General features: G+C 34.3%; 1 protein-coding gene across 4 annotated transcripts in view; it reads left to right on the top strand.

The window, feature by feature from the left end:
- The window catches only part of LOC105255339 (ADAMTS-like protein 4), a 71,179-nt gene that overhangs the window by 52,055 nt on the left and 4,975 nt on the right, over window positions 1–14,149 (top strand). For all 4 annotated transcript variants that reach the window (XM_011264568.3, XM_011264566.3, XM_011264571.3 and 1 more), the window contains exons 3-12: window positions 3,466–3,541; window positions 6,204–6,355; window positions 8,467–8,569; window positions 10,160–10,262; window positions 10,893–11,071; window positions 11,670–11,874; window positions 12,583–12,749; window positions 13,161–13,266; window positions 13,355–13,427; window positions 13,848–14,044. In XM_011264568.3, coding sequence (XP_011262870.1) covers window positions 3,466–3,541; window positions 6,204–6,355; window positions 8,467–8,569; window positions 10,160–10,262; window positions 10,893–11,071; window positions 11,670–11,874; window positions 12,583–12,749; window positions 13,161–13,266; window positions 13,355–13,427; window positions 13,848–14,044 — 1,361 coding nt within the window. The remainder of the gene's footprint in view (window positions 1–3,465; window positions 3,542–6,203; window positions 6,356–8,466; window positions 8,570–10,159; window positions 10,263–10,892; window positions 11,072–11,669; window positions 11,875–12,582; window positions 12,750–13,160; window positions 13,267–13,354; window positions 13,428–13,847; window positions 14,045–14,149) is intronic.

Genomic DNA, 14,149 nt, shown 5'->3' with positions numbered 1-14,149 from the left:
GTCTAAAAGAAAATGAGAATTTTTAATTATAATAGATGTAATGCATATTTTTATTTATATTTTAATGTCTTAACAACTATTACCAAAATATTTTATATTTCGAATATCGATTTTTTTTTATATAAGCTACTTAACTATTATCAAGATCAAATGATGAAATCTTAAAGGACATTTAAACTTTAGATATGTTACATGGTATGATAGAATTCTTTGGAGTCGTTTCGCTCAAAGAGCTAAAACTCACTTAAAAGAAATCTCGAATAACTGAAAATTACTGTAAATTTTCTATCTCAGAATAAACTCGGATTCTCTTGATATGCAATTACTAAAAAAATATTATTATCGAAAATAATCCAACTGATTGTTAATTTTTGATTTTTTATACAGTCGCGTTTTTGAAATCACATGATCAACAGGAGCCTGATACTTTAGTTTTTTATTCGATGCATTAGATAAATATTGACTACTTTCTAGTTCAAATGCCCTATCTGATAGCACATATTATAGCGATTTTAGAATTAATGCGCGAAGGTGAATGAACGACGACGTGAGTCTCTCGCTCGATTGGGTCGTGGATAAAAATCAAAATTCCTCGTTTCCGATCTCGCGCAATCTTCTTGAAGCGAGCTCGCGAAGCTCTCAGCTTTGCCGAGAAGAACCCACGCGTCTTGTTGGCCGTTGCCAACTAACACGCTGCATCGCAATGCGAGATCCATGCCGCCCTTCGGATGCACCACTTACGAGCGCATCGCGTGGAAAGTCGAGATAGTGCGTTTTTCTGTGATTACACACGCACGCATTCCCGTAATGTACGCAATGCCGCGACGGGCGGTCTGCGCATCTCGCTCTTCTCATCCCGCGGTTGCATCGCGACTCATTCGGACCCTGCATTTCCCTTACTCCTTCCCCCTTCCGCGGCATGGTCTAATGATTAATTAAGCTTTCTGAGAAAACGCAACAAGTGAAACGTTATTAGTGCTTAGTGGCACAGTTTATTCGGATCAGCGGCAGTCGAGGTCTCTCCCCTTCGCCCTCTTATGTGTAATCATTGGTTTGTACGCACTTCCTGTTCGTCTGAGTTCCTCCCCACTCCTTATCAGCTTTTAATAACTTGACATTGATCAATGAAGTGGGCAAATATATAATATGCATAATTTTGGCTTGTAAACTTTTCCATTTAATAGTAAGAAATGCACTTATAGATCAAAATTTATTTCTTATCAAAGTATTAAATGTAATTAAACATGATATAATTATATTATGTATTTTTTTTTTAATATCTGTTGGAAATAATTAAAGTGTGAAGGTTAGGTGTCGTTACGGTCTGATTGGAATAAAAAATTCTAATTGTTTACGCTCTGATAAAGCAAGATTTATGTTATCATATTCATTAACTTTCCCTCTTTTTAATAACATTTTTAAAATCTAAATTAACGATTACTATTTTACAAGTTAAAGAAAACTCAAGAAATCGGTGAATTTGTTTTAAAGAGATATTTTTTGATATTGATAATTTATAAATAATCTGCAAATAATTGTTTATTAATATTAGTGTTGAATGTTTCTTTGCTTAATTTAAAGGTAAAAGTTTTTGGCTCATCTCAACTTTTGATTACAAAATTAATTAATAAATGCATAAATCGAGCGACTTGTCAAAATTATTTTGCATTTTATTTTATTTCCTATTTGCATCGATATCTTTATTTAAAGCTTGCACGCTTTTGAATAATTTCCGCGGAGAGATGATACGGCGGCTGCCGTCTGCACGCATCAGCGACCTATCATCGCCGTGTGCGTTTTCTATTTGTTCGCGTACGTTTCCCAACTCGCAGACGGTATTTAAGCTAACGCTCATGAATAATTAGTATGGAGAAGCGACAAGACAGTTGCGCTTCTTGCGCGCATGAAGGCGCATCAGCATACTTCGCGGTACCTATATATGTATTTTCTACGTAGCGAACATCGCTCATACTCACACTTCTGACTTTACTCCTTCTGTTTTCTTAATTTGACGGAAAAAAATTCAGGATACTGAGAAGACATTTTGAAAGCTAAAGAAAAAGAAAAAAATATCAAAATTTAGAAAAAATATATTATATTGACATAATTATTCTCCTTAGATTTATGATTGTTATTAGAATGGCATTTTTTAAAAATATATTTGTGAATAATTATAAGACACATTATTTGAACTACGAAATTTTCCTTGGGGAGAATGTCAGAAATGTTCGTTAAATATATAAAAGGGAATAGACATGAATGCAAAAATTTTAAAAGTAAAACGTTTTTTTGAAATCTAATGTGTTTTAATGTAAATTTCGTATATTAGAAATCTCTATAAAAATCTTATCAATTTTTATAATGATTATAGAAATTTTTTGTCTATAAAGATTACTATTTATTAATTTTATTAATCATACCTACTATTCTATTGTTTAGACTAAATTAATGTGTTCAATTTTGCGTTTATTTAAAGACTACCCGCGATACCCCCACTTTTGAAAGATACTATCATAACGCTTACCTTGGTACAATCAACATGACGAATTGAGCCGACATTAGTCTGCAGTTTACGTAGCCACCTAAGCGGTAAAAGCAAAGATCGCAGTGCGCCATCGTTATCCCGTGGAGCAACGGATGCTGAGATTGCATGTCGACCTCGATCCTGGGATGCACGAAAGATAGAGATGGAAGAAAGAACGACTGTATATGGTGGGAAAAATTGGGACGTACATGTAGTGTTGTTTGATCGAGCCGAGATAAGACGACGCGAATCGATTATATCGATCACAAGATCTACATCTATGTATGTGATCAACATACTGATGATTATGCCAACAGAAGCAACATGTGTCCGAGGCTTGTCAAATACGTTCCAGCCACGTGATACTTTGAATAATATAACAGTATAGAAATCATATATCTTAAATTAAATATAATATTTTGTATATTTAAAATTATAAATATTTTATTTACAAATATTTGTATTTTTAATTATAAAATTATAAATATTGTATTTTAATAATCGTTAATTTTTAATAGAAGAAAGATAAGCTAATTACATAATTATTTTATTATATAATGTATATTATAAATATATACATTTTTTCTATTTTATTTGTTATAAGTTGTTCTCGTATTAATTGAAAAATATGGAGTATTAAGAGATATAGAGTACAAAAAATTGGAGTACAAAGAGTTAGATAAATTTATCGCTGGCATTACCGACTTTAATTCACCAGCGTTATTGCACATTCGCGAAAGTGCGCGGTTAATCATTCAATAAAGATTAAGATCGCATTCTTGAAATTTCTAACTCAATGAAAGCAAACGAAAGAGGATGCGATGAAAGAATAATTGCTTCGACGCGAATAGTTATCGTTCGCGAAAGTGTAAATTATGTTCATCGATCTTCGTATTTATACAATGGATCGATTTATATGCGTTCTTTTATCTTTGTTGCAGATCGATTCTAGTCCTGATGATACTAAGTGCGGCCGGTGTTTCGTCCTTTCACATGCCCGACAAATATCCCATAGAAGTAAGTCTCCGTAGAAATATTCTCTATTTTATTGATAGTAATTAGCATATGTGTCTAACTGGCAAACAAATATTTTTGTGAGAAATTAAATTATAAAAATATTATCCATGACAATTTTTCTTCCAAATTCTTTGAAAATTTCTGTTTATGTGAATTCCGAATTTAAATTTATGTGTGTTTTAAAAATATTATTAATGATAAAAACAAAATTTCTATATTCAAATATAAACACAAAATTTAAAACAAGAAGTTTTTAATCAGAATATCGTCGGATATTTTATTAATAAATAATAATAAATATACATACAGTAATAAATAATAAGTATACAAATAAGTATAATAATAAGTAATAAAAAGAGTAATACAGAAGAGATATTAATTATATCGATTTATCACACAGTCTTGGTAAGCTAATTTTCATTGAGAACCAATATTAATGATGAAAAACACTAATAAATAATAATGCTCGTGATTTGCTTTCGCAATTGATTATTATGGAGATCTCTGTCCGATCTCCTCAATAAAAACCTTCACCGTGCGCGCATATTAATTCAATTCATCTGCGAGAATTAATATGCAATTACATGGCCACTATACTGGGTGGCATTGCGCCGAGAGGATAATTAATCGACACCGAGGAAAAGTTCCTAAATTACACTGGCGCAAAGCGCAAGGCCACGGTGTCGCACAGCTTGAGAATGCAAACATTACGTATTGCCGGCGTTGTTCCTTCGGTATCATGTTATAATTACACTTAAGAAGTCTGTTTATTCTGGAAAACGTTGTGGCATTACGAATGACACGAAAATAGACGGCACGGCCTAGAAAACGCGGCGCATTCTTGCCACTTGAAGTCACACCTGCGACCCTTATCGCAAGAGCTTACGTCAAGGTCGCCTCTCTGAAGTGTTTGATATGTATATGCATGTTTCCGAATCGGTATTGCAATAAGAAGAATATAAAATGTCGGAAATAATTATTATAATATTTATTAAATTATTATTTATTATTAATTATTATTTATTTAATTATAATTATTATAATATTTCATACATTGTGGATTTCTTAGAATTTGTATATCTGGATATTTCTGTAAGAAATATTTTTTTCGTTAGCTAATTTTTTTAAATCTTTTTTAAATACGAATAATATTTAATCATAATCTGTTATTTTTAAGATGCATGTATCATTTTCCCATAATTTTCATTGATTTTAAACAAAATGTTGACTCGACTCTGATTAATTTCGATTAAATCGTATAGTCAGTTTTTTTTATTATTGTTTAATACTGTGTCTTTGCACTATGAATTTATTCTCAATCAACTTTTGGTTCTCTATATTGCATTATAAACTTTTTTTTATGTATATCTAACGTGAAGTATATATTTTCCTCTATGTGCACGGCTGTACTGTATAAGTGCTGTGATTAACGTTCCGGAGTTAATGCCGGGGCATTAAGGAAGTATTAGTCTGTTGGTCTCGGGGTTAACGACTTACAAAAAAGCGACTAAATGCTCCCGCCCGAATCCAAAATTCGCCGTTAGCAAAGACGTATATTTTTGCATGATGTTTACGAAAAATTTAATCGCGCGTAATGTATTTTCTCCTCTACGAAATCTGAATCATTATCGGCCCGTTAAAAATAGAAGTGATCTAGCAACGGTCGACGAACGTGGGTGGAACAAAAGTCGCATTTAAGAAGCCGTTCAAGATTTAACGGTTGTTATTCGTCTCGCGCGAGGTTCGTCGAAATCGACAATTTGTATTCCAGGCTCGAAATATTACGCGTATAATTCGCGTGCGAGCATGAGATATGCGACTCGTCCGTTTGATTAATTAGACGAGCCTGATTGGAGGGAGGATCGGATATGAAGCGTGAAGCACGGGAAATCTTCACGTGAGAATCGAGCCTTTCTTACCGTAGAGCGATGCTACATTAGCGAACTTCCGGCAGAAGTTAATACAACGGACAGCCCGTGGTGCTCAGAGATAGATCGAAGTACTGTAAATTCAGCTCTGTGTATGCAATACGGTAATCGATCCTTCGTTTAATTAATCACGACAAGAGTCCACGATACCGAAGCGCACGGTCTAATTGGAATCTCATTCGCGGTAGCGATATTAATTACCGAACAAACAGTTTGTGCTCTATGATGCCGGCGTGTGATTAACAGGAATACTAGAGGCATACTATCCTTTTCCATCTATCTCCATCGTTTAATTACCACCTGGATACTTGCTACTTTTTTTTCTACAAATCTATCATCGCTCTTCACGCGAGCGTGAAGATATTTCTTGTAAAAAGATAGAGATACAGAGATGATAACTGAAGATCCAGAAATAATATCTCTCAAGATAATTTTATATAAACATATATTTGTTATATAAAATTATGATCAAGTGTATACAAGTTATTTAATAGAAAAGTATTGTAAATTTTGAAAGATAAAATATATATAGATATAGATTTTAATGAAATGCAGTTTTTATAAATTTGCATTGTTATTATTAATGTAAAAATGCATACATATACCAAGTTCTTTTTCTTTTTATTTGCGAAAATTGTTATCTTTTTTATGATTTTAAAATAAATTTTGCTTCTAAATTTCAAAATTATCGCTCGCTAAAAGATTGATTAATGCAACTGTGTTGATTTTTTCAGGTGTATCATATGTTACAAGAAAGAACACAATTTGGAATTGGACGTGATAATAGGGTGAGAGGAACTTGGGGCACATGGAGCTCGTGGAACGAATGCTCCAGATCATGTGGCACTGGTGTCCAGTCTCAATCTCGAGAATGCATTCCTTTACGGTGAGTGTGTATGCACATTAATATAATATGAATTATATCAAAAATCTTAAAATATACACAATGAATATAAAATGCTAAATGACACAGCCGATCATATTATAAAGCTGACAATTTAATAAGAAAAAAAAATGCACGATGTTATAAACATAAATTACAGCTGATTTCCTTGACGTTTCACACTTGTTCGTGTTTTTAAATAAGATAAAAGCGACGAGCGCTTGTTAAGCACGAAGATCGAACACCATATGGTACGCCAAATATCTTCACGCTCAATTAATGATTTCCACACCTTGCTTCACCTTTGTCCTCGCGGGACGGGGGAGGCCACGCATCTTTTGCGGGAGGTCATGACGGGACCGGTAATCGTATGGCATCGCGGTTCGAATGCAAAGCACCTTGCGATAATGCCCGGTCGATTCTAACAATAATCACACGCCTCACGATACCGTTAGGGTCTCGCGCAATTTAGATCATAAGCACTCGCAAGGCGAAGTCGCTGCATAACCGCGCGGAACTTTGAACTCACGTGCGCGAGTACGCTATTCCTACAAGTTGCTCCTCAATTGATCGATCACCATCGATCTTCTTCGGTTTCTTCCTATCCATAAAACGCATACAGGGTGCCTCGGATTCGTCGCGAATCTCGCGTATCTTATTAAACAGATTATTTAATTCTTTTCTTTTGTACTATAATACAGCATGTTATGTAGCAGCCATAAAAATATATTAGATTTTTATTTAAAATCTTTTAATGAAAACTTTCTTAAATAAAATATAGAGCAAGAAGAATAAGTCTGAAGATTGATTTTTAAATGTATTTTTTATCTTTTGAAGAAAAATTATTTGCAATATTATAAAACGTGTTTTTTTTTATCTTTGAATAAAATATAGACCTTTGAATAAAATATAGACAGTTTTCTCTTATAGGATAGTATTTATATATTATAACATAAACATATATATTTTTATTTACATCATAAACATGAGAGCGTCGATGAAACTTTTTATCTTATTTGAAACTTATATTAAGATTGTATACTGCCATATATTCGTATAAATATTTACTATGCACTCATGCATATGAATTTGAAACCGAATTGACGAACCGTTACTTACTTAAGTAAATACAATGTGTTCCCTTTGAAACTTTATTTTTTAAACGAATTTTGTCGTTGGTAAAATTTTATTTCAAGATTATATATTTGTTAAAATAAAAAAATAGCTCAAAGAATAAAAAAATATGGAATTAAAATAAAAAGTATTTGTGAGTGATTTAAATTCATATGCTTCAAGTTAGAAGATACAAGTTTAGCATACAAGTTCCGCACACCCTATATGCTCTGTCCGGTTAGCTATAAAGCAGCGTGCAAATTACGGATCAGTAGCGTAAGAAGATTATATACCGGCAGGCCGTTGAGAGTGAGAGAGAGAGAGAGAGAGAGAGAGAGAGAGAGAGAGAGAGAGAAAAAGAGAGAAGGACTCTCGCGAGTTTCTCTCGGGGGCAGAAACGTGTTGTTATCGCCGCTGACATTTACACCTTCGTAACGCTACTGTGAGCCGTTACGTGACTTGCAGTATAAATCTTGCGACGAGTTCACTATAGTAAATGAGGGATACCCAATTTCTCGTAATTGCAAATCGTTTCGTGGCTTTAAATTTGAGTTCCCTTTAATACAATAAAAATTACTGAATCACCTCAGATAATAAAAATTAAGGGGGCAATTTAATTGATATTAAAATGTTTAAATAAAGATAAAATAATTTATGAGAGAAAAAGAGAGAGAAAAAATATAAATTTAAGTACTCCAATTATTGTACTCGATTTTACAGAAAATATAAAAAGTACAATATATCGAGCAATTATCCTTCCATGCAATAATAAGCATAATCGTGTGTGTTTCTTTCGCATAGCACAGCAACATTATTAAATGAGATGCGCAGGTAATCGATTCGTTCATTTTTATCGCATAAAGTCTCTCTCCTTTGATCTCGAGATTAGCATGATGCTGTATAAAAAACTTATACACTCGCCATTAAAAAAATCAAGATACACTGCGTGCCATTCACTCGTTTGAGTCGATGTATGAGCTAATGCGAGCGATTCATTTTAGGAGACTCTTAAGAAGACGAAGTATTATCTCGGAGAATGATACGAGTAGCGTCAGACCTATTTGTATCGGCACATATAAGCGCTACCACACGTGTAATACACAGGTAAGTCGTCGCATAATTTTCGCTTTTATTGAGAAAAATTAGAGGAATTTTTAAATTAATTAAAAATTTTTTAAACAATTTTAAATTAATTAAATTAATTTTAAAATTATTAAAATTTTAAATTGTATAAAAACCAGATACTAGAATATAAAGCATATGCATTTGAAGAATTATTTTAGAGATATATTTTTGCGAAGTTTCTCGAAATGACATTACAATGAGATTAGTTCGTATAAATAGTATCTTGTTGATTAGTCAATTATGATTATATCAGTATCTGTGTAATTTTATCGATGCTCTAATCTAAAATTTAAATTTCCTCTAAGAAAAATATTTGCAACGCAAAAAGAGATAATCACATTCTTTTTATGAAGTAAGCATTCTTTCGAATTATAAGCACTCGCTCCATTTTCTCATGTCGGATGGTGGCCTTGTTTCTTATGCGGTTATTAGAGCTCTGAACCGACGATTAACCATGTAAACTTGCTCGTCCATAAAATTTATATACATGCTCATACGTATCACTACTTCTACGATGCCGTATATATCAATGAATGTGTCCATATCACGTAGACCCATGCGTGTGTAGGGCACGCTCCTTAGGATTTTCCTCTCGACGGTGCGTCACGAGTCGCGAACAAATCATCGCGTAAGCCAATTAAGGATGCGCACGACGACGATTTATATACCATGGCCCGGCATGCGTGTGTTGTAAAATTCATAAGAATAATCACCATCTGCGAGACTAAAGATCCCCGTGTAATGGATGGCTTTGCCTGGTATCGAACAAAGGGAGGGAGAGAGAAGAATGCTTTGCTGGTGTCGATTAGTCCTTCGTGGTAATAAAAATTTTACAAGAAGGTCTGTTTACTTCTCGACGCGTTCCGATCAGACTCATCGGTGTTCCTGGCCAATTATACGTATTATTTTGCACATTGTTGCCAGTTTAAAATATTCTCTTGTTAAAATAACAATTTTCGTTAATGTTAAAGCTTTAAATTAAAATCGCTTTGAATTGCTTCTGAAATTAAAATAGCGATACAATGAAGTTGGCTTGAAAAGTTAACCGAACCATACGGCTTCGTTATCCGTTATTACCTGGGAAAAAAAGCGGCGGCGCCTCGTGCAGTAATATTTATCTTCGAGCTCGATACCCGGGACTACATTTCCGAGCTGCATTCGCGATTCGCAAACATGCCCCCGGGCAAAGTAACCACCGTTTCGTTCGCCGGCAATTAATAGTCTACCCGGAAATTGCAATGCGGCCGCGCACGTAACACACTACACGTGCCGGTATTCGCATGTTTGCGCGAATATACGAACTTCCTCTCGGCGTGCACGGCGGCTCGGAATGCGAGTTCTTCTTTTTTTTCGCCTGGCCGCAAATAATTTTACCTTTATTTACCCTCGGCGCTTTGGGAAAAGCACGACGTGCTGTAAAAAGCGACGCGATCGATCGCGCCGGGTTTTTTTTTCCTCCCCGGAAACCGGACCGTCTCTTTCTCGACGACCATCGTCTCCCCTCCGTCCTCCCTCTCGATCGATTCTTAATTACTGCAAGTTTAATTAATCCAATATGCGTTTGTGCAGGAATGCCCGAACTTTGCGGAAGACCTGCGGGCAGAACAGTGCGCCAAGTACAATGTGAAGACGTATAAGGGTCGCAGTTACGTCTGGGTACCCTTCGTGGACGGTGAGTCTGAAAACGATGACGTGATAATTTCCAATTTCAGATAGGCAAAGAAAGACCGCTCTCTAGGAAATATCCTTTAATTAATAATATAATTGAATAATTACATTATAGAAAAGGAAGATTATTCTTTTTTTTATTCACATAGATATAATAATTTGAATTTTAATATATTTTTTATATTTCTTAACATTACGGGAGAAAATTTAAAATTTGAAGAAATTAATTTTACACTATCGATTTAATTTCAAGAGTCTAATTTAATTCGTTCCTTATTATTATTATTTAATTTACTCATTATTATTATATTATATATGAGAATTATAAAAAAATTATAAAAAATTTCAAGTAATCAGCTGATCGTCACGATATGCCGATTATCAATTTTAATATCTAATGATGTCGAAGTATACAAAATATATAAGATACATATGTAAAATTCTATGCCTTTCGAAAAGTGCGATTTTATAAAATATTATTTTATAAAATAACACAAGAAGGCACGTTTGTGCGATATTTAAATGAGCCGGTGACGTCGGTGTCCGACCGATGCGACGATGACGCGTAGCCTAACGGCCAGGCCCGGTGACCTAACTTCCGCCTGGCCTAATCGCGATCACTGTTGTTCTCCAGCGCCGAACTCCTGCGCGCTCAATTGCCGTGCAGTCGGCGAGCGTTTTTACGCAACGCTTGAACCGGCAGTAATGGATGGCACGCCCTGCGATGCTCCGAATCTTCGCGGACGCGGCAGCAACGGGATTTTGACGGAACGCAGCGGCGAACGGTGGCTCTGCGTCGCCGGACAATGCAAGGTATGAATAGCGCGAGCGATATGCGAGAGGAACGATGCCGGAAATTAATGACCGACCGGGGTGCGATACGATACGATACGATCGACGAGATCGCTATTGACCCGTACATTTAATCGTGCTTTCGGCCCTTTGCCGCGCACGACGACCCCCTCTTTCATTTCTTTTTCCTGTCGGCATCGGGGTTCATTGTACCTTACGCTCGATACACCAGGCGTTTATTATCTAATGCTAGGAACTTCTCCGAATTTGACAAGTTTCCCAAGCACTGTACAAAAAATAATAAGCCCGTGTGTTTCTCAGTTATTTTTTTGTTATTTTGATTTAACACAGTCGGTTTTTTTTTCGATAAACATCTAGAACATTTTTAGAAAATTATTTCTTTAAAAAACATGAAAGAAAAATACATTTGTATATGTTAGAGAGAATAAGTCTATTTAATATCTCTATCTAAAAACATACCGTAAAATGCAGTCTTGGAATAGAGCTCGAGAATTGAGCTTGACAAAATTGAAGGGAGATTGCATCTTCTATGTTTCCTAAGTGAATTAGGTGCAGCAGCACTGGAAACTTGCACTGGAAACTTGTGTTTGTCATTTAGCCCGTAGGATGTGACGGGGTAGTGGGATCCGGAGTGACGATGGATGCCTGCGGTGTGTGTGGTGGTCAGGGTAAGGAATGCAGATTGTTCGAAGGTATCTTCATGGAACCGAATTTGCCCAAGGGTCATCAGCAAGTGACCACGATTCCAAAGGGCGCCATGTCACTCAACATATCCGAGCTACGGTTCAGCAGCAATTTTTTAGGTAACATTGATGATTTATCAATGTAAAATAACTTTATGAATTAATATAAAGTAATTATCATTTTTCTGATTTAAAGAAAAATTTTTTTATTTAACAAAATCATTTTTAGAAAATTTCTTTGAAAAACATATAAAAAAAATATATTTTTATATGTTAGAGAATAAGAGTCTATTTAATATCTCTATCTAGAAATATCGTGAAATGCAGTCTTGGAATATATCGGGAATAGAACTTGAGAATTGAGTTTGACAAAATTGAAGGGAGATCGCATCTTCTATGTTTCCTAAGTAGATTAGATGCAACAGCATTGGAAACTTGCAATCAACAATTTATTATTCAATCAACAAAATCGATTGACAAAATTGCATTTGTTTGATTTAATGCATTTTTTCAAGAAATTAAAACAATAATTTTAAAAATAAAAATATTAGTTATAAAATATAAAAATATTAGTTAAAAATATTAGTTATAATATCCTCTTCTTTTCTCTTAAATTTTTTATTTAAAAAGATCATGTTACATTAGAAAAAAATAATCCGATAAAAATAATCACTGATAATCGCTAATAATCATAAACTTTTTTACTTCTGGAGTAAAATGTTAGTAATATACTAGTAAAAGCAGAGGCGAGTAATATTAAGCGACGGTTTTTACTCGCGATGCTACAATAGTGGTATGCTGGTTAACAAACGATCGATCTATTCGCAGCGTTGAAAGACAGTAACGGCAGTTACATCCTAAACGGTCCGCGGTCTTACAGTCCCAGTGGTACTTATAAAGCGGCTGGTACGACATTAACATACCAGAGGGGCGATAGAAACCGTATGGAGTGTATCTTAGCGACTGGACCGTTGAACGAGTCTTTACATTTAGAGGTACTGCTACATTATCGTCTTTTCGTTAATCGTATCCAGAGCAGATTAATTATCCAGAGCAGTTTAATTATGTAGATAATTTATGTTACAGGAAAGTTTACGAACATAATTTTATTCATAAATTTTTATCTCTCTAATTTTGTTTACTTATTTATTATGTAATTACCAATACCATTTTTATATAATTTGAAGATAAAGTAATTGTTGCTTGCTTTTTATATGATTTATTATTTATTATTTGTTGATTTATTATTTGTATATTTTATATTTGCATTGCAATTTTCATTTACGTAATATATATATATATATATATATATATATATATATATATATTTTTTTTTTAATGCATTTAAACCTTTTGATCCATAATTGAATCTTTGTTACTAATATTATTGTTCATACATTTCATAGATTTTATCCATAGAATTAAATTCAGGCGTTGTGTACAAATACATGCTACCTATACAGGAAGTGCCGGATAGTAAAGCGGTGATTGCACCGCCGCTGCTTATCGCAGGTAATCGCTTCCTCGACAATTAATTATATATAATTAAAAATCGCCAATTATAGATCATAAATTTATAATGCTTTATTTCTTTCCGCAGGATCGAATGATCGGGGCAATGAGATACCTAGTCCAGATGCTCATGTGACCGTGCGGGTACCAGTTACAAGAATGTAAATACACACACACACTCTCTTATTAAAATCTCTATAGCGATATATTACACGAGTTATTGGAGATACTGATTCTCAAAGATGCTCTCTTAACATCAAATATTAAAATTACAAATTGTGTATTTATAGCATATTAGTTTATTAGATATATTAGATATATTTATAGTTTAATTATATTGAATAATTTTACATTTTTTTCCTTTTTCTTGCATTTCTCATCTTTAACATTTAATTTTTCGTTTTTATCTTTATTGTAACATCTGTAATATATCTTGTGGCAAGTCTTTCATGCAGCGATCGTTCGACTCAGATTTCGCCGATACTCCTTTGCATGACACAGGAATCTATGAGAGCTTCTCGCGAATCAAACTGCACGATTTGTCTTCGTTCGTACAGCACGTTGCTCTTTCTATCTTCCAGATCAAATCGACGAACCGATTTATCTCCGACGCGTCGCAATCGCAATCTACACGGCGGACGGAAGGAAGAGGTGACGGATCCGCCGACTACCGTGATAGTGGGTAATAAGCTAAAGTCAAAGACGATGAAGAAAAAGAAAAAAAAGTTTGCCTGGAAAATAATCGGCTACTCTCCTTGCTCGAAGGAATGCGGAGGAGGTAAGAATGCAATAATTAATCGCACGTAATCAATATCAAGTAATACTTGTGTGCTAGAATATTGTGTATTGTAACAGGAAAAGTTTCATATTGGTGATATATTAT

This window comes from Camponotus floridanus, unplaced genomic scaffold (genome assembly GCF_003227725.1).
Source record: "Camponotus floridanus strain SB8 unplaced genomic scaffold, Cflo_v7.5 scaffold10, whole genome shotgun sequence".
Taxonomy (NCBI): domain Eukaryota; kingdom Metazoa; phylum Arthropoda; class Insecta; order Hymenoptera; family Formicidae; genus Camponotus; species Camponotus floridanus.
Note: the sequence above shows the minus strand (reverse complement) of the source record. Positions and strands in the feature narration are given on the sequence as shown.